We start from the raw sequence: 23,882 nt of genomic DNA, 5'->3' as shown, positions 1-23,882 counted from the left end.
GGTTCCTGAAAGGACCATGGGGATTATACCAAAGCTCCCAAACGGGCGGGAGAGTGCGGATGACTCTGCAGCACCGAATGAGAGAATTCCAAGTCCTCTTTTGCCAGGGTATCAAATTTGTAGAATTTTACAAACGTGTTTTCCCCCGACCACGTAGCTGCTCGGCAGAATTGTAATGCCGAGACCCCTCGGGCAGCCGCCCAAGATGAGCCCACCTTCCTTGTGGAATGGGCCTTAACAGATTTAGGCTGTGGCAGGCCTGCCACAGAATGAGCAAGTTGAATTGTGTTACAAATCCAACGAGCAATCGTCTGCTTAGAAGCAGGGGCACCCAACTTGTTGGGTGCATATAGTATCAACAGCGAGTCAGATTTTCTGACTTCAGCCGTCCTTGAAATGTATATTTTTAAGGCTCTGACAACGTCCAACAACTTGGAGTCCTCCAAGTCGCCAGTGGCCGCAGGCACCACAATAGGTTGCTTCAGGTGAAACGCTGATACCACCTTAGGGAGAAAATGCGGACGAGTCCTCAGTTCTGCCCTATCCGAATGGAAGATTAGATAAGGGCTTTTATAAGATAAAGCCGCCAATTCAGATACTCTCCTGGCGGAAGCCAGGGCCAGTAACATAGTCACTTTCCATGTGAGATATTTAAAATCCACCTTTTTCAATGGTTCAAACCAATGGGATTTGAGGAAATCTAAAACTACATTTAGATCCCACGGTGCCACCGGAGGCACCACAGGAGGCTGTATATGCAGTACTCCTTTAACAAAAGTCTGTACCTCAGGAACTGAGGCCAATTCTTTTTGGAAGAATATTGACAGGGCCGAAATTTGAACCTTAATAGATCTCAATTTGAGACCCATAGACAATCCTGATTGTAGGAAATGTAGGAAACGACCCAGTTGAAATTCCTCCGTCGGAACACTCCGATCCTCGCACCACGCGACATATTTTCGCCAAATGCGGTGATAATGTTTCGCGGTGACTTCCTTCCTTGCCTTAATCAAGGTAGGAATGACTTCTTCTGGAATGCCTTTCCCTTTTAGGATCTGGCGTTCAACCGCCATGCCGTCAAACGCAGCCGCGGTAAGTCTTGAAAGAGACAGGAACCCTGTTGTAGCAGGTCCCTTCTCAGAAGTAGAGGGCACGGGTCGTCCGTGACCAACTCTTGAAGTTCCGGGTACCAAGTCCTTCTTGGCCAATCCGGAGCCACTAGTATTGTTCTTACTCCTCCTCACCGTATAATCTTCAATACCTTTGGTATGAGAGGCAGAGGAGGAAACACATATACTGATTTGTACACCCAAGGTGTTACCAGTGCGTCCACAGCTATTGCCTGTGGATCTCTTGACCTGGCGCAATACTTGTCCAGTTTCTTGTTGAGGCGAGACGCCATCATGTCTACCATTGGTCTTTCCCAACAGTTTATTAGCATGTGGAAGACTTCTGGATGAAGACCCCCCTCTCCCGGGTGAATATCGTGTCTGCTGAGGAAGTCTGCTTCCCAGTTGTCCACGCCCGGGAAGAACACTGCTGACAGTGCTATTACGTGATTCTCCGCCCAGCGAAGAATCTTGGCAGCTTCTGCCATTGCACTCCTGCTTCTTGTGCCGCCCTGTCTGTTTACATGGGCGACCGCCGTGATGTTGTCCGACTGAATCAACACCGGTTTTCCTTGCAGGAGTGGTTCCGCCTGGCTTAGAGCATTTTAGATTGCTCTTAGTACCAGAATGTTTATGTGAAGAGACTTTTCCAGGTTCGTCCATACCCCCTGGAAGTTTCTTCCTTGTGTGACTGCTCCCCAACCTCTCAGGCTGGCGTCCGTGGTCACCAGGATCAAATCCTGTATGCCGAATCTGCGGCCCTCCAATAGATGAGCCTTTTGCAACCACCACAGAAGATATACCCTTGTCCTTGGCGACAGGGTTATTCGCAGGTGCATCTGAGGATGCGACCCTGACCATTTGTCCAACAGATCCCTTTGGAAAATTCTTGCATGGAATCTGCCGAATGGAATTGCTTCGTAAAAAGCCACCATTTTTCCCAGGACTCTTGTGCATTGATGTACAGACACCTTTCCTGGTTTTAGGAGGTTCCTGACAGGTCGGATAACTCCTTGGCTTTTTCCTCGGGAAGAAAAACCTTTTTCTGAACCGTGTCCAGAATCATCCCTAGGAACAGCAGACGTATCGTCGGAAAACAGCTGCGATTCTTGGAATATTTAGAATCCAGTCGTGCCGTCGAAGAACTACTTTAGATAGTGCTCTTCCGACCTCCAACTGTTCTCTGGAACTTGCCCTTTTTAGGTCGTGCAAGTAAGGGATAATTTAGATGCCTTTTTTCTTTGAAGAAACATCTTTTCGGCCATTACCTTGGTAAAAAGGCCCGGGGTGCCGTGGATAATTCAAACGGCATCGTCTGAAACTGATATTGACAGTTCTGTACCACGAACCAGAGGTACCCTTGATGAGAAGGACAAAATTTGGACATGGAGGTAATCCTTGATGTCCAGGGACACCATATAGTCCCCTTTTTTCCGGTTCGCTATCACTGCTCTGAGTGACTTTATCTCGATTTGAACCTTTTATGTAAGTGTTCAAAACATTTTAGATTTAGACTATGTGTCACCAAGCCGTCTGGCTTCAGTACCACAATATAGTGTGGAAAAATAATACCCTTTTCCTTGTCGTAGGAGGGGTACTTTGATTATCACCTGCTGGATATACAGCTTGTGAATTGTTTCCAATGCTGCCTCCCTGTCGGAGGGAGCCGTTGGTAAAGCAGACTTCAGGAACCTGCGAGGAGAAGATGTCTCGACTCTCCAATCTTTACCCCTGGGATAATACTCGTACGATCTAGGGGTCAACTTGCGAGTGATCCCACTGCGCCCTGAGACTCTTGAGACTACCCCCCCACCTTGAGTCCGCTTGCACGGCCCCAGCGTCATGCTGAGGACTTGGCAGACGCGGTGGAGGGCTTCTTTTCCTGGGAAAGGGCTGCCTGCTGCAGTCTACTTCCCTTACCTCTATGTCTGGGCAGATATGACTGGCCTTTTGCCTGCATGCCCTCATGGGAAAGGAAAGATTGAGGCTGAAAAGACGGTGTCTTTTTTAGCTGAGATGTAACTTGGGGTAAAAAAGGTTGGATTTCCCAGCTGTTGCTGTGGTCCCCAGGTCCGATGGACCGACCCCCAAATAACTCCTTCCCTTTATACAGCAATACTTCCATCTGCCGTATGGGATCTGTATCACCTGACCACTGTCGTGTCCCTGACATCTTCTGGGAGATATGGACAACGCACTTATCTTGATGCCAGAGAGCAAATATCCCTCTGTGCATCTCACATACATATATATAGAATGCATCCTATTAAATGCTCTACATGAATAAAATATTTTCAGTCAGGGAATCCGACCAAGCCAACCCAGCACTGCATCTCCAGGCTGATGGCGATCGCTGGTCGCAGTATAACCACCGTATGTGTGTATATACTTTTTAGGATATTTTTCCAGCTTCCTATCAGCTGGCTCCTTGAGGGCGGCCGTATCTGGAGACGGTAACGCCACTTGATAAGCGTGTGAGCGCCTTATCACCCTAAGGGGTGTTTCCCAACGTACCCTAATTTCTGGCGGGAAAGGGTATAACGCCAATATTTGCTATCGGGGTAACCCTACGCATCATCACACACTTCATTTTATTTTATCTGATTCAGGAAAAACTACAGGTAGTTTTTTCACTCCCACATAATACCCTTTCTTGTGGTACTTGTAGTATCAGAAACACGTAACACCTCCTTCATTGCCCTTAACGTGTGGCCCTAATCTTTTGAGAAATACGTTTGTTTATTCACCGTCGACACTGTATTCAGTGTCCGTGTCTGTGTCTGTGTCGACCGACTGAGGTAAATGGGCGTTTTTAAAACCCCTGACGGTGTTTCTGAGACGCCTGGACCGGTCCTAATAGATTGTCGGCCGTCTCATGTCGTCAACCGACCTTGCAGCGTGTTGACATTCTCACGTAATTCTCTAAATAAGCCATCCATTCCGGTGTCGACTCCCTAGAGAGTGACATCACCATTACAGGCAATTTCTCCGCCTCCTCACCAACATCGTCCTCATACATGTCGACACACACGTACCGACACACAGCACACACACCGGGAATGCTCTGACAGAGGACAGGACCCACTAGCCCTTTGGGGAGACAGAGGGAGAGTCTGCCAGCACACACCAAAAACGCTATAATTATATAGGGACAACCTTATATAAGTGTTTCTCCCTTATAGCATCTTTTATATATATACAATATCGCCAAAATCAGTGCCCCCCCTCTCTGTTTTAACCCTGTTTCTGTAATGCAGTGCAGGGGAGAGCCTGGGAGCCTTCTCTCCAGCTTTTCTGTGAGAGAAAATGGCGCTGTGTGCTGAGGAGATAGGCCCCGCCCCTTTTTCGGCGGGCTCGTCTCCCGCTATTTTTGAAGTTAGGCAGGGGTTAAATATCTCCATATAGCCTCTGTGGGCTATATGTGAGGTATTTTTTGCCTCTAATAAGGTTTTTATTTGCCTCTCAGAGCGCCCCCCCCAGCGCTCTGCACCCTCAGTGACTGTTGTGTGAAGTGTGCTGAGAGGAAAATGGCGCACAGCTGCAGTGCTGTGCGCTACCTTTATGAAGACTCAGGAGTCTTCAGCCGCCGATTTTGGACCTCTTCTCTCTTCAGCGTCTGCAAGGGGGCCGGCGGCGCGGCTCCGGTGACCATCCAGGCTGTACCTGTGATCGTCCCTCTGGAGCTAGTGTCCAGTAGCCAAGCAGCAAATCCACTCTGCACGCAGGTGAGTTCACTACTTCTCCCCTAAGTCCCTCGTTGCAGTGATCCTGTTGCCAGCAGGACTCACTGTAAAGTAAAAAACCTAAGCTAAACTTTCTCTAAGCAGCTCTTTAGGAGAGCCACCTAGATTGCACCCTTCTCGTTCGGGCACAAAATCTAACTGGAGTCTGGAGGAGGGTCATAGGGGGAGGAGCCAGTGCACACCACCTGATCTGGTAAAAGCTTTACTTTTTTGTGCCCTGTCTCCTGCGGAGCCGCTATTCCCCATGGTCCTTTCAGGAACCCCAGCATCCACTTAGGACGATAGAGAAAAATGGGTATAAGTATATCTTTGGGTCATTAAGGTGACTTTTTAAAAATAAAAAAAATAGAAACAGACCAATTACTCCCACTGGCAAGTCTAAAAAACACTTGTCCCACCCATAAAAACCCCCCAATATACTTGTCCCATACATTGTATCCCAATTTCCATCATTTTGCACTTTTTCACTTAAAAAATTACGTTATTACTGGCCAATTAAAAATATTAAAAACTTCAAAGTGCTTCATTCAGGGAGGTGTCCCAGGGCTTCTGAACCAAAACCCGTCATTTTTTACTTACCAACTACCAGGAGCACTGTATAAGAGATTTACCTAATGTGTTCCGCTTGCAACACCTAATGCCTGTTTGATCAGTCAGTGGAGGTTAATCCATAGTAACTCCGGTACCACCTTGTGTCTTGCTATTGTCACAGAACACTCTGGCATCTTTAGGTTACAGTAGTGATCAACTCTGCTAATCAATAGTAGTCTGCATTTAACATTTTGAGAAAGACAAATGCTGTACCTTCATTAATTTTGGAGATATCCACATTAGAATTGTTTATCTGCAGAGTGGCTTGCAAGGCAGGAAGCAGCTGTCGCAGGAGATTGGGGTCCTGCAGTATTGGAGGAATAGGTGATTGTGGCACCGGTGACACAGGGACTGTAGATGAGGAGGAGGAAGAGGGAGGAGCAGAAGAGGGGATTAGTCCAGGAGCAGATGACGTGGAGGGAGTTGTACAGGATGGTTTATCAGTAGAGGACGATTCTGAAAGTAAGAAAAACACACTTAATAAAGATTTGGGGGAAGAAACAATAAAAACTATTAATTAAAAAAAAAAAAAAAAAAAGAAGTGCGTAGCTAAGTAGAAAGGGGTTTGTCTGTACAATTTGACTACATTCCATCAAAGTAATAACTAAACTCTGGGTCGACTTCAAACAGGTGTATGTAGAGATACCCAATACATAGTCACATTTAAAACCAAAAACGTCAACACAACCTGTGGGGGGGAACTCAGCTGTTTATCGCACCTGATTGCAGGTAAATATTAAAAATTGTCCCCACTTATTGCGCCCATTAGAGACTGGTTTAGGTGCACAAAGTTCCTAAACCCAACTAAACTAATGGGCGCGAGCGTGAAAATACCCGTTTGGGTGCCCAAACAGGTATCTTTAAATGCATTTCAGCTCGCCACCTCCAGCGGTAGCAAGAGGAAATGAACTTCTCGCTCCCGTCGACAGCAACATTCGAATAGCTGCCGGCAGGCGCTCGTGGGCAACATTATTTGAATCTGGCCCTTTACGTCTTACACTCAAATGCATTTACAGTAAGCTTATTGAGACTCTTACATAAAGGGACTTTCCTAAATACCAAAACTAAACATGCAATGTCACAAATCTGTTTAAAGATGTCATGATAGAAATGGGAGGCATCCATTGCTGTACCCTGGCTCTTCCTTTTTTTTTTTCATTTTTTTTTTCTTCACACTACTACCCAAGATGTTAACAAGGTAGACTCTAAATGGGTGGATCTGTCCCCACACAATGAACAAGGGGCACTTACCATACAACAGGCCCACCACAAAGAATAATTAAAGCATATTGTTTTGCTTAGGAGTTAATCCAGGTGTATATTGAATTAGAAAAATTGTGAGCATTGTTTCTCTTGTATTCTTTATTTTTTTGTTTTGTATTACGTTAGTATTTGTTTTGTTATACTATATACAAATGCAATAAAAAAAAGAAAGAAAAGAAATAGATATAAAAAAATTAAAATATGGGACACCAAAAGGGGGTAATATTCCACTTTAGGTCTCCTACACTAATTCACTAAAGCTATTTTACACCAGTTACATGTCAACATTTAAGTCAGAGGTTCCCAAACGCAGTCCTCAAGGCATCCTAATGGTTCTGGTTTAAAGTATATCCATGCTTGGCCACAGGTGAATTAATTAGTAACTCAGTCAATTTGGATTTAAATATATGTTCTGAGCCAAGGATATACTTAAAATTTGGACTGTTAGGGTGCCTTGAGAACCACATTTGGGAACTTCTGATTTAAGTAATTAGTTTATAAACGTGGGCCTATTTCACTGAGGATTGCAAATGCAAAGCTGCTCGCAGCAGCTTTATAACTGCAGTCCTTAACAATGCAAATACAGGAGGTGCATACCACCTCCTCCCTGCATTAGCAATGCGATCGCATCTCAGATGAAAACTGCGACCATCGGTCAAGAGGTTAATCTGCATCAGCAGGCTGAGTAAGCTTAAGCTTTCTCAGCCATGCTGTCGCAGTGCGGCTTCAGGAGGCCAAGGTAACTGTGTCTCATGACAGTCCTTGGCCTCGCCACTCTTTGGAAACAGAGACACGCCCCCGTTCTACCAAACGCCGGCTGCCCGTCTCTCCCCACGAACGCCTCTGCCAGTCAGTCAGGCAGAGGTGTTCACATATCTGCGCCGCAATCGCAGGATCCGTTCTGCACAAGGGAATGCAGTAATGTCCGCATCAGCGATCCTTACAGAATTAGCCCCCAAAGTTCTCCTTAGGAAAAGGATTGACTAATCCACTGCACCCAAAATTATGGGAGAAAATAAGAATTTACTTACCGATAATTCTATTTCTCGGAGTCCGTAGTGGATGCTGGGGTTCCTGAAAGGACCATGGGGAATAGCGGCTCCGCAGGAGACAGGGCACAAAAAGTAAAGCTTTAGGATCAGGTGGTGTGCACTGGCTCCTCCCCCTATGACCCTCCTCCAAGCCTCAGTTAGGATACTGTGCCCGGACGAGCGTACGCAATAAGGAAGGATTTTGAATCCCTGGTAAGACTCATACCAGCCACACCAATCACACTGTACAACCTGTGATCTGAACCCAGTTAACAGTATGATAACAGCGGAGCCTCTGAAAAGATGGCTCACAACAATAACCCGATTTTTGTAACTATGTACAAGTAATGCAGATAATCCGCACTTGGGATGGGCGCCCAGCATCCACTACGGACTCCGAGAAATAGAATTATCGGTAAGTAAATTCTTATTTTCTCTATCGTCCTAGTGGATGCTGGGGTTCCTGAAAGGACCATGGGGATTATACCAAAGCTCCCAAACGGGCGGGAGAGTGCGGATGACTCTGCAGCACCGAATGAGAGAACTCCAGGTCCTCCTTAGCCAGGGTATCAAATTTGTAGGATTTTACAAACGTGTTTGCCCCTGACTAAATAGCCGCTCGGCAAAGTTGTAAAGCCGAGACCCCTCGGGCAGCCGCCCAAGATGAGCCCACCTTCCTTGTGGAATGGGCATTTACATATTTTGTCTGTGGCAGGCCTGCCACAGAATGTGCAAGCTGAATTGTATTACACATCCAACTAGCAATAGTCTGCTTAGAAGCAAGAGCACCCAGTTTGTTGGGTGCATACAGGATAACAGCAAGTCAGTTTTCCTGACTCCAGCCGTCCTGGAACCTATACTTTCAGGGCCCTGACAACATCCAGCAACTTGGAGTCCTCCAAGTCCCTAGTAGGCGCAAGGCACCACAATAAGCTGGTTCAGGTGAAACACTGACACCACCTTAGGGAGAGAACTGGGGACGAGTCCGCAGCTCTGCCCTGTCCGAATGGACAAACAGATATGGGCTTTTTTGAGAAAAAAACCCACCAATTTGACACTCGCCTGGCCCAGGCCAGGGCCAAGAGCATGGTCACTTTTCATGTGAGATGCTTCAAATCCACAGATTTGACTGGTTTTAAACCAATGTGATTTGAGGAATCCCAGAACTACGTTGAGATCCCACAGTGCCACTGGAGGCACAAAAGGGGGTTGTATATGCAATACTCCCTTGACAAACTTCTGGACTTCAGGAACTGAAGCCAATTCTTTCTGGAAGAAAATCGACAGGGCCGAAATTTGAACCTTAATGGGCCCCAATTTGAGGCCCATAGACACTCCTGTTTGCAGGAAATGCAGGAATCGACCGAGTTGAAATTTCTTCGTGGGGCCTTCCTGGCCTCACACCACGCAACATATTTTCGCCACATGTGGTGATAATGTTGTGCGGTCACCTCCTTCCTGGCTTTGACCAGGGTAGGAATGACCTCTTCCGGAATGCCTTTTTCCCTTAGGATCCGGCGTTCCACCGCCATGCCGTCAAACGCAGCTGCGGTAAGTCTTGGAACAGACATGGTACTTGCTGAAGCAAGTCCCTTCTTAGCAGCAGAGGCCATAAGTCCTCTGTGAGCATCTCTTGAAGTTCCGGGTACCAAGTCCTTCTTGGCCAATCCGGAGCCATGAGTATAGTTCTTACTCCTCTACGTCTTATAATTCTCAGTACCTTAGGTATGAGAAGCAGAGGAGGGAACACATACACCGACTGGTACACCCACGGTGTTACCAGAACGTCCACAGCTATTGCCTGAGGGTCTCTTGACCTGGCGCAATACCTGTCCCGTTTTTTGTTCAGACGGGACGCCATCATGTCCACCTTTGGTATTTCCCAACGGTTCACAATCATGTGGAAAAACTTCCCGATGAAGTTTCCACTCTCCCGGGTGGAGGTCGTGCCTGCTGAGGAAGTCTGCTTCCCAGTTTCCACTCCCGGAATGAAACACTGCTGACAGTGCTATCACATGATTTTCCGCCCAGCGAAAAGTCCTTGCAGTTTTTGCCATTGCCCTCCTGCTTCTTGTGCCGCCCTGTCTGTTTACGTGGGCGACTGCCGTGATGTTTTTCCCACTGGATCAATACCGGCTGACCTTGAAGCAGAGGTCTTGCTAAGCTTAGAGCATTATAAATTTACCCTTAGCTCCAGTATATTTATGTGGAGAAAAGTCTCCAGACTTGATCACACTCCCTGGAAATTTTTTCCTTGTGTGACTGCTCCCCAGCCTCTCGGGCTGGCCTCCGTGGTCACCAGCATCCAATCCTGAATGCCGAATCTGCGGCCCTCTAGAAGATGAGCACTCTGTAACCACCACAGGAGAGACACCCTTGTCCTTGGATATAGGGTTATCCGCTGATGCATCTGAAGATGCGATCCGGACCATTTGTCCAGCAGCTCCCACTGCCGAATGGAATTGCTTCGTAGGAAGCCACCATTTTTACCAGGACCCTTGTGCAATGATGCACTGACACTTTTCCTGGTTTTAGGAGGTTCTTGACTAGCTCGGATAACTCCCTGGCTTTCTCTTCCGGGAGAAACACCTTTTTCTGGACTGTGTCCAGAATCATCCCTAGGCACAGCAGACGTGTCGTCAGGATCAGCTGCGATTTTGGAATATTTAGAATCCATCCGTGCTGTTGTAGCAGTATCCGAGATAGTGCTACTCCGACCTCCAACTGTTCCCTGGACTTTGCCCTTATCAGGAGATCGTCCAAGTAAGGGGTAATTAAGACGCCTTTTCTTCGAAGAAAAATCATCATTTCGGCCATTACCTTGGTAAAGACCCGGGGTGCCGTGGACAATCCAAACGGCAGCGTCTGAAACTGACAGTGACAGTTCTATACCACGAACCTGAGGTACCCTTAGTGAGAAGGGCAAATTTGGGACATGGAGGTAAGCATCCCTGATGTCCCGGGACACTATATAGTCCCCTTCTTCCTGGTTCGTTATCACTGCTCTGAGTGACTCCATCTTGATTTGAACCTTTGTAAGTGTTCAAATTTTTTTTTTTTTTTTTTAGATTTAGAATAGGTCTCACCTAGCCTTCTGGCTTCAGTACCACAATATAGTGTGGAATAATACCCCTTTCCTTGTTGTAGGAGGGGTAATTTGATTATCACCTGCTGGGAATACAGCTTGTGAATTTTTTCCCATACTGCCTCCTTGTCGGAGGGATACCTTGGTAAAGCAGACTTCAGGAGCCTGCGAGGGGGAAACGTTTCGACATTCCAATCTGTACCCCTGGGATACTACTTGTAGGATCCAGGGGTCCTGTACGGTCCCAGCGTCATGCTGAGAGCTTGGCAGAAGCGGTGGAAGGCTTCTGTTCCTGGGAATGGGCTGCCTGCTGCAGTCTTCTTCCCTTTCCTCTATCCCTGGGCAAATATGACTCTTATAGGGACGAAAGGACTGAGGCTGAAAAGACGGTGTCTTTTTCTGCAGAGATGTGACTTAGGGTAAAAACGGTGGATTTTCCAGCAGTTGCCGTGGCCACCAGGTCCGATGAACCGACCCCAAATAACTCCTCTTCCTTTATACGGCAATACACCTTTGTGCCGTTTGGAATCTGCATCACCTGACCACTGTCGTGTCCATAAACATCTTCTGGCAGATATGGACATCGCACTTACTCTTGATGCCAGAGTGCAAATATCCCTCTGTGCATCTCGCATATATAGAAACGCATCCTTTAAATGCTCTATAGTCAATAAATTACTGTCCCTGTGAAGGGTATCAATATTTTTAGTCAGGGAATCCGACCAAGCCACCCCAGCTCTGCACATCCAGGCTGAGGCGATCGCTGGTCGCAGTATAACACCAGTATGTGTGTATATACTTTTATATGATATTTTCCAGCCTCCTGTCAGCTGGCTCCTTGAGGACGGCCCTATCTATAGACGGTACCGCCACTTGTTTTGATAAGCGTGTGAGCGCCTTATCCACCCTAAGGGGTGTTTCCCAACGCGCCCTAACTTCTGGCGGGAAAGGGTATACCGCCAATAATTTTCTATCGGGGGGAACCCACGCATCATCACACACTTCATTTAATTTATCTGATTCAGGAAAAACTACAGGTAGTTTTTTCACATCCCACATAATACCCTCTTTTGTGGTACTTGTAGTATCAGAAATATGTAACACCTCCTTCATTGCCCTTAACGTGTGGCCCTAATAAGGAATACGTTTGTTTATTCACCGTCGACACTGGATTCAGTGTCCGTGTCTGTGTCGACCGACTAAGGCAAACGGGCGTTTTAAAACCCCTGACGGTGTTTTTGAGACGTCTGGACCGGTACTAATTGTTTGTCGGCCGTCTCATGTCGTCAACCGACCTTGCAGCGTGTTGACATTATCACGTAATTCCCTAAATAAGCCATCCATTCCGGTGTCGACTCCCTAGAGAGTGACATCACCATTACAGGCAATTGCTCCGCCTCCTCACCAACATCGTCCTCATACATGTCGACACACACGTACCGACACACAGCACACACACAGGGAATGCTCCGATAGAGGACAGGACCCACTAGCCCTTTGGAGAGACAGAGGGAGAGTTTGCCAGCACACACCAAAAAACGCTATAATTATATAGGGACAACCTTATATAAGTGTTTTCCCTTATAGCATCTTTTTATATATTTCTAACGCCAAATTAGTGCCCCCCCTCTCTGTTTTAACCCTGTTTCTGTAGTGCAGTGCAGGGGAGAGCCTGGGAGCCTTCCCTCCAGCCTTTCTGTGAGGGAAAATGGCGCTGTGTGCTGAGGAGATAGGCCCCGCCCCTTTTTCGGCGGGCTCGTCTCCCGCTCTTCAACGTATTCTGGCAGGGGTTAAATATCTCCATATAGCCCCCGGAGGCTATATGTGAGGTATTTTTTTGCCAAAAAATAGGTTTACATTGCCTCCCAGGGCGCCCCCCTCCCAGCGCCCTGCACCCTCAGTGACTGCCGTGTGAAGTGTGCTGAGAGCAATGGCGCACAGCTGCAGTGCTGTGCGCTACCTTAAGAAGACTGAGGAGTCTTCTGCCGCCGATTCTGGACCTTCTTCTCTTTTCAGCATCTGCAAGGGGGCCGGCGGCGAGGCTCCGGTGACCATCCAGGCTGTACCTGTGATCGTCCCTCTGGAGCTAATGTCCAGTAGCCAAAGAAGCCAATCCATCCTGCACGCAGGTGAGTTCACTTCTTCTCCCCTAAGTCCGTCGTTGCAGTGATCCTGTTGCCAGCAGGACTCACTGTAAAATAAAAAACCTAAGCTAAACTTTTCTAAGCAGCTCTTTAGGAGAGCCACCTAGATTGCACCCTTCTCGGCCGGGCACAAAAATCTAACTGAGGCTTGGAGGAGGGTCATAGGGGGAGGAGCCAGTGCACACCACCTGATCCTAAAGCTTTACTTTTTGTGCCCTGTCTCCTGCGGAGCCGCTATTCCCCATGGTCCTTTCAGGAACCCCAGCATCCACTAGGACGATTGAGAAATCAGCATTTATAAGGATGTTAATAAGTAGGTATGTATCACTACAGGTTTGTACTACTTGAGAGAATCATTCAAATTCAGGGGGTGATTCAATTGTTTTCCCCTGCAGCTACCACTAGGTGGCTTAAACAGAGCAATTCAAGTGTTGCTCCATTTAGACACCAGTTAGCAGCGGGGGGAGACATTTCTTCTTGCAGACTCCTGAGGTGCGAGTAGAAATGTGTACAAAGTCCGTGGTTTGGGCACACTAACAGCAGCTTTAGATGGGTTTAGCTGCTTTGCGCAGCTAAACTCAGTGCTTTTGCAAGCGACAATACTAATGGGTGCCCAAATCAAGCAACAATTGAATTGCTCCTTCAGGCGCCATCTAGTGACTGCTGGTGCATAAAAATTTAATTTTGCCTATAGAATCCCCTCAGCTAACAAACTACCCCATGTATCTTGTAACTTACTGATCTGATTTAAATATATTCTATATTTTTAGTTCCATTCCCAACACCATCTCTAATACTTTCTGCAGCGTTTGGACAAGGGGGGAGTGTCACTGCTTCAGCAGCCCTGCAGTGGTTTAAGGCTGTACACTTATGGAAAGGAAACAAGCCTTGAATATGGCAAGTTCTTTTGCTGCATAGCTTTGTATTAAAAAAATTGAAAGGGGGTAGAGAACACATTTGGTGAGGATCTGGCGAAGAAAATACACAATGACCGAATGTTTCAATAATACGGATTATGTTTATTTTAAACTTTTTTTGAAATATATACAGCATTGTGACATAGTACAATGTTGCTATTGATCAGAATGAAAATAAATGCCGCACAATCTACAAGAATAACAAAGCCATTCTCACTACAGCTTTTCCGTAACTGGCTTGCAGCATTTTCACTGCTATATAGTCACTTCCATTAGAAAAGCTTTCACTACACCACAACTCTAATTTTCTTGTGCTCAAATTTCTTGTTTCTGGAACATTTTCCAAGAATGATATGCAATAAAACTACAACTATATACATAAGAAAGAAAATATAAAAAGCATGTTAGTATTGTGGGAAAGTAAAATAGCCTATTGAATCCAATGTATCATGAAAGCCTAAATAAAAAGAAAATGACGTTTTGGCATGGTTTCAGGGCACCATATAACAGTTTTGGACACGTATTGATGGCTATTAGTAGCATAAGTGGTCAGAGACATCTAACAGAACCTAGAGCATACCGTATGAGCGAGTCCAGTCCTGATCAGTTGAATGGAGGGTCATTGAAGACCTTAAGTTAGCCCAGGACAAGTACATTCCAATACAGGGGCAGGGAACGGAATATAGTAAATAAAGAAAATAAGTAAATGCACTAATACAGTGGTTCTCAAACTCGGTCCTCTGGATCCCACACGGTTCACGTTTTCCATGTCACCCAGCAGCTGCACTGTGTATCACCAACTGTCACAATTAAAAAATCTACAGGTGACCTGCAAAACATGAACCGTGTGGGGAATAGCGGGCTCCGAAGTAGGCTGGGCACTCTAGAAAGATTTATGACTACCTGGTGTGCACTGGCTCCTCCCACTATGACCCTCCTCCAAGCCTCAGTTAGGACACTGTGCCTGGACGAGCTGACATTATAAGGAAGGATTTAGAATCCCGGGTAAGACTCTTACCAGCCACACCAATCACACCGTACAACTCGTGATACTATATCCAGTTTGACAGTATGAAAACAACTGAGCCTCTCAACAGATGGCTCAACAATAACCCTTTAGTTAACAATAACTATTTACAAGTATTGCAGACAATCCGCACTTGGGATGGGCGCCCAGCATCCACTACGGACTACGAGAAATAGAATTACCGGTGAGTAAATGCTTATTTTCTCTGACGTCCTAGTGGATGCTGGGAACTCCGTAAGGACCATGGGGATTATACCAAAGCTCCCAAACGGGCGGGAGAGTGCGGATGACTCTGCAGCACCGAATGAGAGAACTCCAGGTCCTCCTCAGCCAGGGTATCAAATTTGTAGAATTTTGCAAACGTGTTTGCCCCTGACCAAGTAGCTGCTCGGCAAAGTTGTAAAGCCGAGACCCCTCGGGCAGCCGCCCAAGATGAGCCCACCTTCCTAGTGGAATGGGCATTCACAGATTTTGGCTGTGGCAGGCCTGCCACAGAATGTGCAAGCTGAATTGTACTACAAATCCAGCGAGCAATAGACTGCTTAGAAGCAGGAGCACCCAGCTTGTTGGGTGCATACAGGATAAACACAGCGAGTCAGATTTTCTGACTCCAGCCGTCCTGGAAACATATTTTCAGGGCCCTGACAACGTCTAGCAACTTGGAGTCCTCCAAATCCTTAGTAGCCGCAGGCACCACAATAGGCTGGTTCAGGTGAAACGCTGACACCACCTTAGGGAGAAATTGGGGACGAGTCCTCAATTCTGCCCTATCCATATGGAAAATCAGATAAGGGCTTTTACATGATAAAGCCGCCAATTCTGACACTCGCCTGGCTGAAGCCAAGGCCAATAACATGACCACTTTCCACGTGAGATATTTCAGATCCATGGTTTTTAGTGGCTCAAACCAATGTGATTTTAAGAAACTCAACATCACGTTGAGATCCCAAGGTGCCACAGGAGGCACAAATGGGGGCTGAATATGCAGCACTCCTTTCACAAATGTCTGAACTTCAGGTACTGAAGCTAGTTCTTTTTGAAAGAAAATCGACAGAGCCGAGATCTGTACTTTAATGGAGCCTAGTTTTAGGCCCATATTCACTCCTGCTTGCAGGAAATGCAGAAATCGACCTAGTTGAAATTCCTCTGTTGGGGCCTTTTTGGCCTCGCACCATGCAACATATTTCCGCCATATGCGGTGATAATGCTTTGCCGTAACATCTTTCCTGGCCTTAATAAGCGTAGGAATGACTTCTTCCGGAATACCCTTTTCCTTTAGGATCCGGTGTTCAACCGCCATGCCGTCAAACGCAGCCGCGGTAAGTCTTGGAACAGACAGGGCCCCTGCTGTAGCAGGTCCTGTCTGATCGGTAGAGGCCACGGGTCCTCTGAGAGCATCTCTTGAAGTTCCGGGTACCACGCTCGTCTTGGCCAATCCGGAACCACGAGAATGGTGTTTACTCCTCGCTTTCTTATTATTCTCAATACCTTTGGTATGAGAGGCAGAGGAGGGAACACATAAACCGACTGGTACACCCACGGTGTCACTAGAGCGTCCACAGCTACCGCCTGAGGGTCCCTTGACCTGGCGCAATATCTTTTTAACTTTTTGTTGAGGCGGGACGCCATCATGTCCACCTGTGGTTTTTCCAAACGGTTTACCAGCATCTGGAAGACTTCTGGATGAAGTCCCCACTCTCCCGGGTGGAGGTCGTGTCTGCTGAGGAAGTCTGCTTCCCAGTTGTCCACTCCCGGAATTTACACTGCTGACAGTGCTAGTACATGATTCTCCGCCCATCGGAGAATTCTTGTGGCTTCTGCCATCGCCATCCTGCTTCTTGTGCCGCCCTGTCGATTTACATGGGCGACTGCCGTGATGTTGTCTGACTGGATCAGCACCGGCTGGTGTAGGAGCAGGGATTTTGCTTGAGTTAGGGCATTGTAGATGGCCTTTGTTCCAGAATATTTATGTGAAGGGAAGTCTCCTGACTCGACCATAGTCCTTGGAAGTTTCTTCAATGTGTGACTGCCCCCCAGCCTCGAAGGCTGGCATCCGTGGTCACCAGGACCCAGTCCTGTATGCCGAACCTGCGGCCCTCTAGAAGATGGGCACTCTGCAGCCACCACAGTAGAGACACCCTGGTTCTTGGAGACAGGGTTATCAAGCGATGCATCTGAAGATGCGATCCGGACCACTGGTCCAACAGGTCCCACTGAAAGATTCTGGCATGGAACCTGCCGAAGGGAATTGCTTCGTAAGAAGCCACCATCTTTCCCAGGACCCGCGTGCAGCGATGCACTGATACCTGTTTTGGTTTCAGGAGGTCTCTGACTAGAGATGACAACTCCCTGGCTTTCTCCTCCGGGAGAAACGCTTTTTTCTGGACTGTATCCAGAATCATACCCAGGAACAGTAGCCGTGTCGTCGGAACCAGCTGTGACTTCGGGATATTCAGAATCCAGCCGTGCTGGTGCAGCACCTCCTGAGATAGTGCTACTCCCACCAACAACAGATCCTTGGACCTCGCTTTTATTAGGAGATCGTCCAAGTACGGGATAATTAAAACTCCCTTTTTTCGAAGGAGTATCATCATTTCCGCCATCACCTTGGTAAATACCCTCGGTGCCGTGGACAGTCCAAACGGCAGCGTCTGGAATTGGTAATGGCAATCCTGTACCACAAATCTGAGGTACTCCTGGTGAGGATGGTAAATGGGGACATGCAAGTAAGCATCCTTGATGTCCAGGGATACCATGTAATCCCCCTCTTCCAGGCTCCCAATAACCGCCCTGAGCGATTCCATCTTGAACTTGAATTTTTTTATGTATGTGTTCAAGGATTTCAAATTTAAAATGGGTCTCACCGAACCGTCCGGTTTCGGTACCACAAATAGTGTGGAATAGTAACCCCGGCCTTGTTGAAGTAGGGGTACCTTGATTATCACCTGCTGGGAATACAGCTTGTGAATTGCCGCTAGCACCGCCTCCCTGTCTGAGGGAGCAATCGGCAAGGCAGATTTTAGGAACCGGTGGGGTGGAGACGCCTCGAATTCCAGTTTGTACCCCTGAGATACTATTTGAAGGATCCAGGGATCCACCTGTGAGCGAGCCCACTGATCGCTGAAATTCTTGAGGCGGCCCCCCCACCGTACCAGGCTCCGCCTGTGGAGCCCCACCGTCATGCGGCTGACTTGGCAGAAGAAGCGGGGGAGGACTTTTGCTCCTGGGAACCTGCTGTTTGTTGCAGCCTTTTTCCCCTACCTCTGCCTCTGGATAGAAAAGACCCGCCTTTTCCACGCCTGTTTTTCTGGGTCAGAAAGGACTGAACCTGATAAAACGGCGCCTTCTTAGGCTGTGAGGGGACATGGGGTAAAAATGCTGACTTCCCAGACGTTGCTGTGGAAACTAGGTCCGAGAGACCATCCCCAAATAATTCCTCACCTTTATATGGCAACACTTCCATGTGCCTTTTAGAATCTGCATCTCCTGTCCACTGGCGAGTCCATAAGCCTCTCCTAGCAGAAATGGACAATGCACTAACTTTAGATGCCAGTCGGCAGATTTCCCTCTGTGCATCTCTCATATATAAGACTGAGTCTTTTATATGGTCTATGGTTAACAGGATCGTGTCTCTGTCTAATGTGTCAATATTTTCTGACAGTGTATCTGACCACGCAGCGGCAGCACTGCACATCCAAGCTGACGCAATAGCCGGCCTAAGTATAATGCCTGAGTGTGTATATACAGACTTCAGGATCGCCTCCTGCTTTCTATCAGCAGGTTCCTTGAGGGCGGCCGTATCCGGAGACGGTAGTGCCACCTTTTTTGACAAACGTGTGAGCGCTTTATCCACCCTAGGGGGTGTTTCCCAACGTGACCTATCCTCTGGCGGGAAAGGGAACGCCATTAGTACCTTCTTAGGAATTACCAATTTTTTATCAGGGAAAGCCCACGCTTCTTCACACACTTCATTTAATTCATCTGATGGGGGAAAAACTACGGGTAGTTTTTTCTCCCCAAACATAATACCCTTTTTAGTGGTACCTGTATTTATATCAGAAATGTGTAACACCTCTTTCATTGCCTCAATCATGCAGTGAATGGCCTTAGTGGGCATCAGATTAGACTCATCGTCGTCGACACTGGTGTCAGTATCAGTGTCGACATCTGGGTCTGCGGTCTGAGGTAGCGGGCGTTTCAGAGCCCCTGATGACCTGTGCGACGCCTGGACAGGCACGAGCTGAGAAGTCGGCTGTCCCACATTTGGCATGTCGTCAAATTTCTTATGTAAGGAGTCTATACGTGCACTCATTTCTTTCCATAAGCTCATCCACTCAGGTGTCTGCCCCGCAGGGGGTGACATCCCTTCTAAAGGCATCTGCTCCGTCTCCACATCATTATCCTCATCAAACATGTCGACACAGCCGTACCGACACACCGCACACACACAAGGAATGCTCCAACAGAGGACAGGACCCACAAAAGGCCTTTGGGGGGACAGAGTGAGAGTATGCCAGCACACACCAGAGCGCTATATAATGCAGGGACTAACTGAGTTATGTCCCCTATAGCTGCTTTTTCTATATAATTTATACAGCACCTAAATTTAGTGCCCCCCCCTCTCTTTTTTTACCCTTTTCTGTAGTGTAGACTGCAGGGGAGAGCCAGGGAGCTTCCTTCCAGTGGATCTGTGAAGGAGAAATGGCGCCAGTGTGCTGCAGGAGAAAGCTCCGCCCCTTTTCCGCGGCCTAATCTCCCGCTTTTTTCTGGATTCTGGCAGGGGTATTTTCCACATATATAGCCTCTAGGGCTATATATTGTGGTATTTTTGCCAGCCAAGGTGTTATAATTGCTTCTCAGGGCGCCCCCCCCCCCCCCCCCAGCGCCCTGCACCCTCAGCGACCGGAGTGTGAAGTGTGTGTGAGGAGCAATGGCGCACAGCTGCAGTGCTGTGCGCTACCTTGGAGAAGACTGATGTCTTCTGCCGCCGATTTTCCGGACCTCTTCTTGCTTCTGGCTCTGTAAGGGGGACGGCGGCGCGGCTCCGGGACCGAACACCAAGGACTGGGCCTGCGGTCGATCCCTCTGGAGCTAATGGTGTCCAGTAGCCTAAGAAGCCCAATCCGGCTGCAAGCAGGCGAGTTCGCTTCTTCTCCCCTTAGTCCCTCGCTGCAGTGAGCCTGTTGCCAGCAGGTCTCACTGAAAATAAAAAACCTAAGTCTATCTTTCTTTCTAAGAGCTCAGGAGAGCCCCTAGTGTACATCCAACCTCGGCCGGGCACACAATCTAACTGAGGCTTGGAGGAGGGTCATAGTGGGAGGAGCCAGTGCACACCAGGTAGTCATAAATCTTTCTAGAGTGCCCAGCCTCCTTCGGAGCCCGCTATTCCCCATGGTCCTTACGAAGTTCCCAGCATCCACTAGGACGTCAGAGAAATATAGATTTATCTTCTTTCATATTGCAACCACCATCTTAACCAAATTTAGCAGGTGTTCTTAGTACAAAGGGATAGCCAAGTACTAGAGCATAGGGGTGAGCTTGGAGACTGCTCCCTAGACCCCAATGTCAGCCCATTTGTAGATAATCCGTGCCCCTCCTATTCACTTTTGCAGTAAGTAGCAATCCCATAGTAAGTGGAAACCCATGACCCAAAAAATGCAGTGATTATGGCATGAACAGGGAAGTGGCTGTTGTGGTTGACTGTAACCACTCACAAAAGGGTGCTTAAGGACAACACACATACTGGAGGAATTAAATTGTTTTGTGGGTGCCGCCTGTGTGAGCCCATTAGTAACCTGTTTTAATGCGAAAAGCAGCTAAAACAGGCTTTGGGCGCCCAAAGTGCAGATTTATCTCACATTTCAGCTCACACCTCAGGAGGCTGCGAGCTAAAAGGTGTCCACTGACTTCAATTCGCTCCCAAAAGGAGCAACATTTGAATTGATCAGTTTGGGGCCATCAGGTGGCATCCGCGGTGTGAAACTATTGAATTGCCCCCAACATACCTTTCCAATAGTCACCTGCCTACTGGCACACTCAGAGGTGTGGGCCTATTTATTTTTAATGGATGCTTATTTTCTCCAGGTTTTGGCCAATGAACAATGGTCTGCAACTCATCACCAAATTGTGTCTTCACAAGCTTAACTCAATTTCCGCAGACAACGCACCAGCCATGATTCCATCTTACCTGTGGCAGCTACGATATACACAGTCTTGTTTAGGATGCATATGTGGGAAAATAGGTACATACTCTTACATTACCTATGTATCAACACTTTATAATCAGTGGTTCTACATTTTCAAGTGCATTCTAATGGACAAAAAAAATTAATCAGACATTACATTTGTTATTTGTAAAGGTTTCATAAATGTATGTTTTTGTTTAAAAACTTCTGCAGAACAGTTACAGACTTTAAAAAAGGTTTACTTTGTTTTTATCTTTTAGTATGCAGAAAACATGGGTTTGAGAACAGGTATAATTAGCGTTCATTCTAGCACCCTGCACCATTCAGAACACGTGTAGTTCCTCTTTCCTGCCTGTGGTGTGTCGCTCTCTGCTCTGGTGCTTCCCAGCACATTCTGGTCTGTATTTTCGTGCTGAGATACAGAGTAGAATGTTCTGAGAAGCACCAGAGCAGAGAGCGACACCCCAGGCAGGAAAGAGGAACTGTAAGTGTTGTGAAAGGTGCAGGGTGCTAGAATGAACACTATATGATACGTTTCTTTATTTACCAATTTTTATTTTTTTCTTCCTAGAAATGAAATCTGCAAATTAATCTGTTTTTGTTAGTGGCCAATGCTCGCTGGACAGACATACAACAACTTCATTGTTTCTCCGTTTTGAAACCTACAGCTGCAGGGAGACTCATTTCTTTTTGCAGCCTCCTTAGTTGCAAGAAGAAATGTGTGCATAGTCCATGGCTTCAGCGCACTAAGCACTTTAGATGGATTTAGCCATATCTTAAAACCAATTGGTGACCAAACAGAATTTCTCCGTTGGGCACCTGTTCGTATAAGCACCGAGTGGGGGGCACCAAGAATAAATGAATCCCCAGCTTAAAATTTATTTTAAGTCGAATAGGTGTCATCAGCTAAACATTAAAATGTGGCTGTATTATAGTGTATGTATGTATGTATGTATGTATGTATGTATGTATGTATGTATGTATGTAAAATTAAAAAGCGGTGGAGGGGTTACCAAGAGCGACATATATAAATATATATAGCACCTGCAGCAGCAAAGTAGCGTTAACTTTCTGATTTGAAAACAAAGATTTCCTTTAATCAAAAACTTTTTTCACAGGTTATTGACAAATCTTACACCATAAAACCAAAACATAACATTTGTTACCTATAAGGTACTTTAATAAAACATTGTTCTAATGTAACACCATGTCAATAAAGAAATGCAGTTTTAAGAGTAGCTCAATGAGATAAAAAGAAAAACCATGAAACCCTTGCAATTAATGCACCATTTACCTCAATTATCCCAGCTCAGAAGAAAAGGGTACCTTCCCTGTAATTTAGATCTGTCCATTGACTAACCTGTGCTGGTTTGGGTGAAGTTTCTATACCCAGTGTTTGAAAACTTTACGGGCACCTTAATACCAGACTAAAAAGCAAAATGGCTACAGTAGGTGACTGCCCTTTATCATCTAGTGGGGCAATGCCAATACACTACTATGGAGTATGAGCTGAAGGGGAACATTCGCCACCTTAAACAGACATTTTTGCAAAAGTTAAGGCCAACATAGACCTAAAAGGATAGTCATTGGTAGTCACATCAGTCCTGCATTACAAGGAAAGACCTGTGTGCCCAATGAGCCCTGTCTCTCAGAGATAAATGATATGACTATTAGTACATTGGTGTCTTTCCCCAATTAAGCCTTACAATCTTCTGTAAGTATATAAGGTATAGTAAATACAATGGCCAATCCAGAGGTTTGACAGACACTCACTGTTTACAATCAAAAATGTTATATTTTAAAAAAAGTATCAAGTTATGATGATCATATTCGCATAGAATCCAGGAGACCACATCAGTAATGCTTCATTTTAGTACAATATCCTTTCTCATACGTCCTAGAGGATGCTGGGTACTCCAAAAGGACCATGGGGTATAGACGGGATCCGCAGGCGACATCTCACCACTACTTAAGTAATTCCTTTCCTCGAAATGTGTCTCCCTGGGCACAGTTCCTACAACTGGGGTCTGGAGGAGGGGCATAGAGGGAGGAGCCAGTTCACACCCAATGAAAAGTCTTTAGAGTGCCCATGTCTCCTGCGGATCCAGTCTATACCCCATGGTCCTTTTGGAGTCCCCAGCATCCTCTACGGACTAAGAGAGGAGGATTTACCGGTAGGTATTAAAATGCTATTTTTCTTCTTCCGAAATCTTGGCAATCTGTTACGAAAATGGTTAACCAGGTATTTGCATGGATCTGCGAGTCCAGGACACCACAACAAAATGATATAACTCTTACTGCATTTCAGAAGATAAACATGTAGTCAGAAAATAATGAAAATGGCTTCCGTGCTGGGTCTACAAATCCAGCAGGTTTCCGATGCAGAGCACAATCTAGTAATGCTTTAATGGCTCCTGCCGGCAGCGGGTTATCAGTGGCTAACACTGCCATTATGGTAAAAACCCATGTAAGCAGGGGCAAGGAGAGCCTCCCTGGATAGTGGCAGATGTCAGGAATATAAAAGTACCATTTCATACAGGAAAGACACTGACAGACAACAGGAACCTGCTGGATCTGATGTCACCCAAGGTAAGTCATACTTTGCATTAATTCTTAACTTAATCATTTTAAGGCCTTTCAGTACCAAACATTCAGAAATTTAGCACAAAACCAGCAAAACACTAACAAATCAAGTGAATTATTTGCATTCACAAAAACCGCCTGTAAAAAACATTAAGATTTAAGGAGCTTTAACAATGCAAATAGTTAGATCATATGGTTCATTAG

The 23,882-nt window shown here is 46.6% G+C and overlaps 1 protein-coding gene across 8 annotated transcripts in view; it reads right to left on the bottom strand.

Annotated features, from left to right (window-relative positions):
* The window catches only part of WAC (WW domain containing adaptor with coiled-coil), a 170,706-nt gene that overhangs the window by 58,250 nt on the left and 88,574 nt on the right, over positions 1-23,882 (bottom strand). For 7 of the 8 annotated variants that reach the window (XM_063922027.1, XM_063922028.1, XM_063922021.1 and 4 more), the window contains one exon: positions 5,657-5,899. In XM_063922027.1, the coding sequence (XP_063778097.1) occupies positions 5,657-5,899 (243 nt within the window). The remainder of the gene's footprint in view (positions 1-5,656; positions 5,900-23,882) is intronic. The other variant, XM_063922026.1, reaches the window with a different exon arrangement.

This window comes from Pseudophryne corroboree, chromosome 5, assembly GCF_028390025.1.
Source record: "Pseudophryne corroboree isolate aPseCor3 chromosome 5, aPseCor3.hap2, whole genome shotgun sequence".
Taxonomy (NCBI): Eukaryota; Metazoa; Chordata; class Amphibia; order Anura; family Myobatrachidae; genus Pseudophryne; species Pseudophryne corroboree.
The sequence above is the reverse complement of the archived record's forward strand: the minus strand, read 5'-3'. Positions and strand labels throughout refer to the sequence as shown.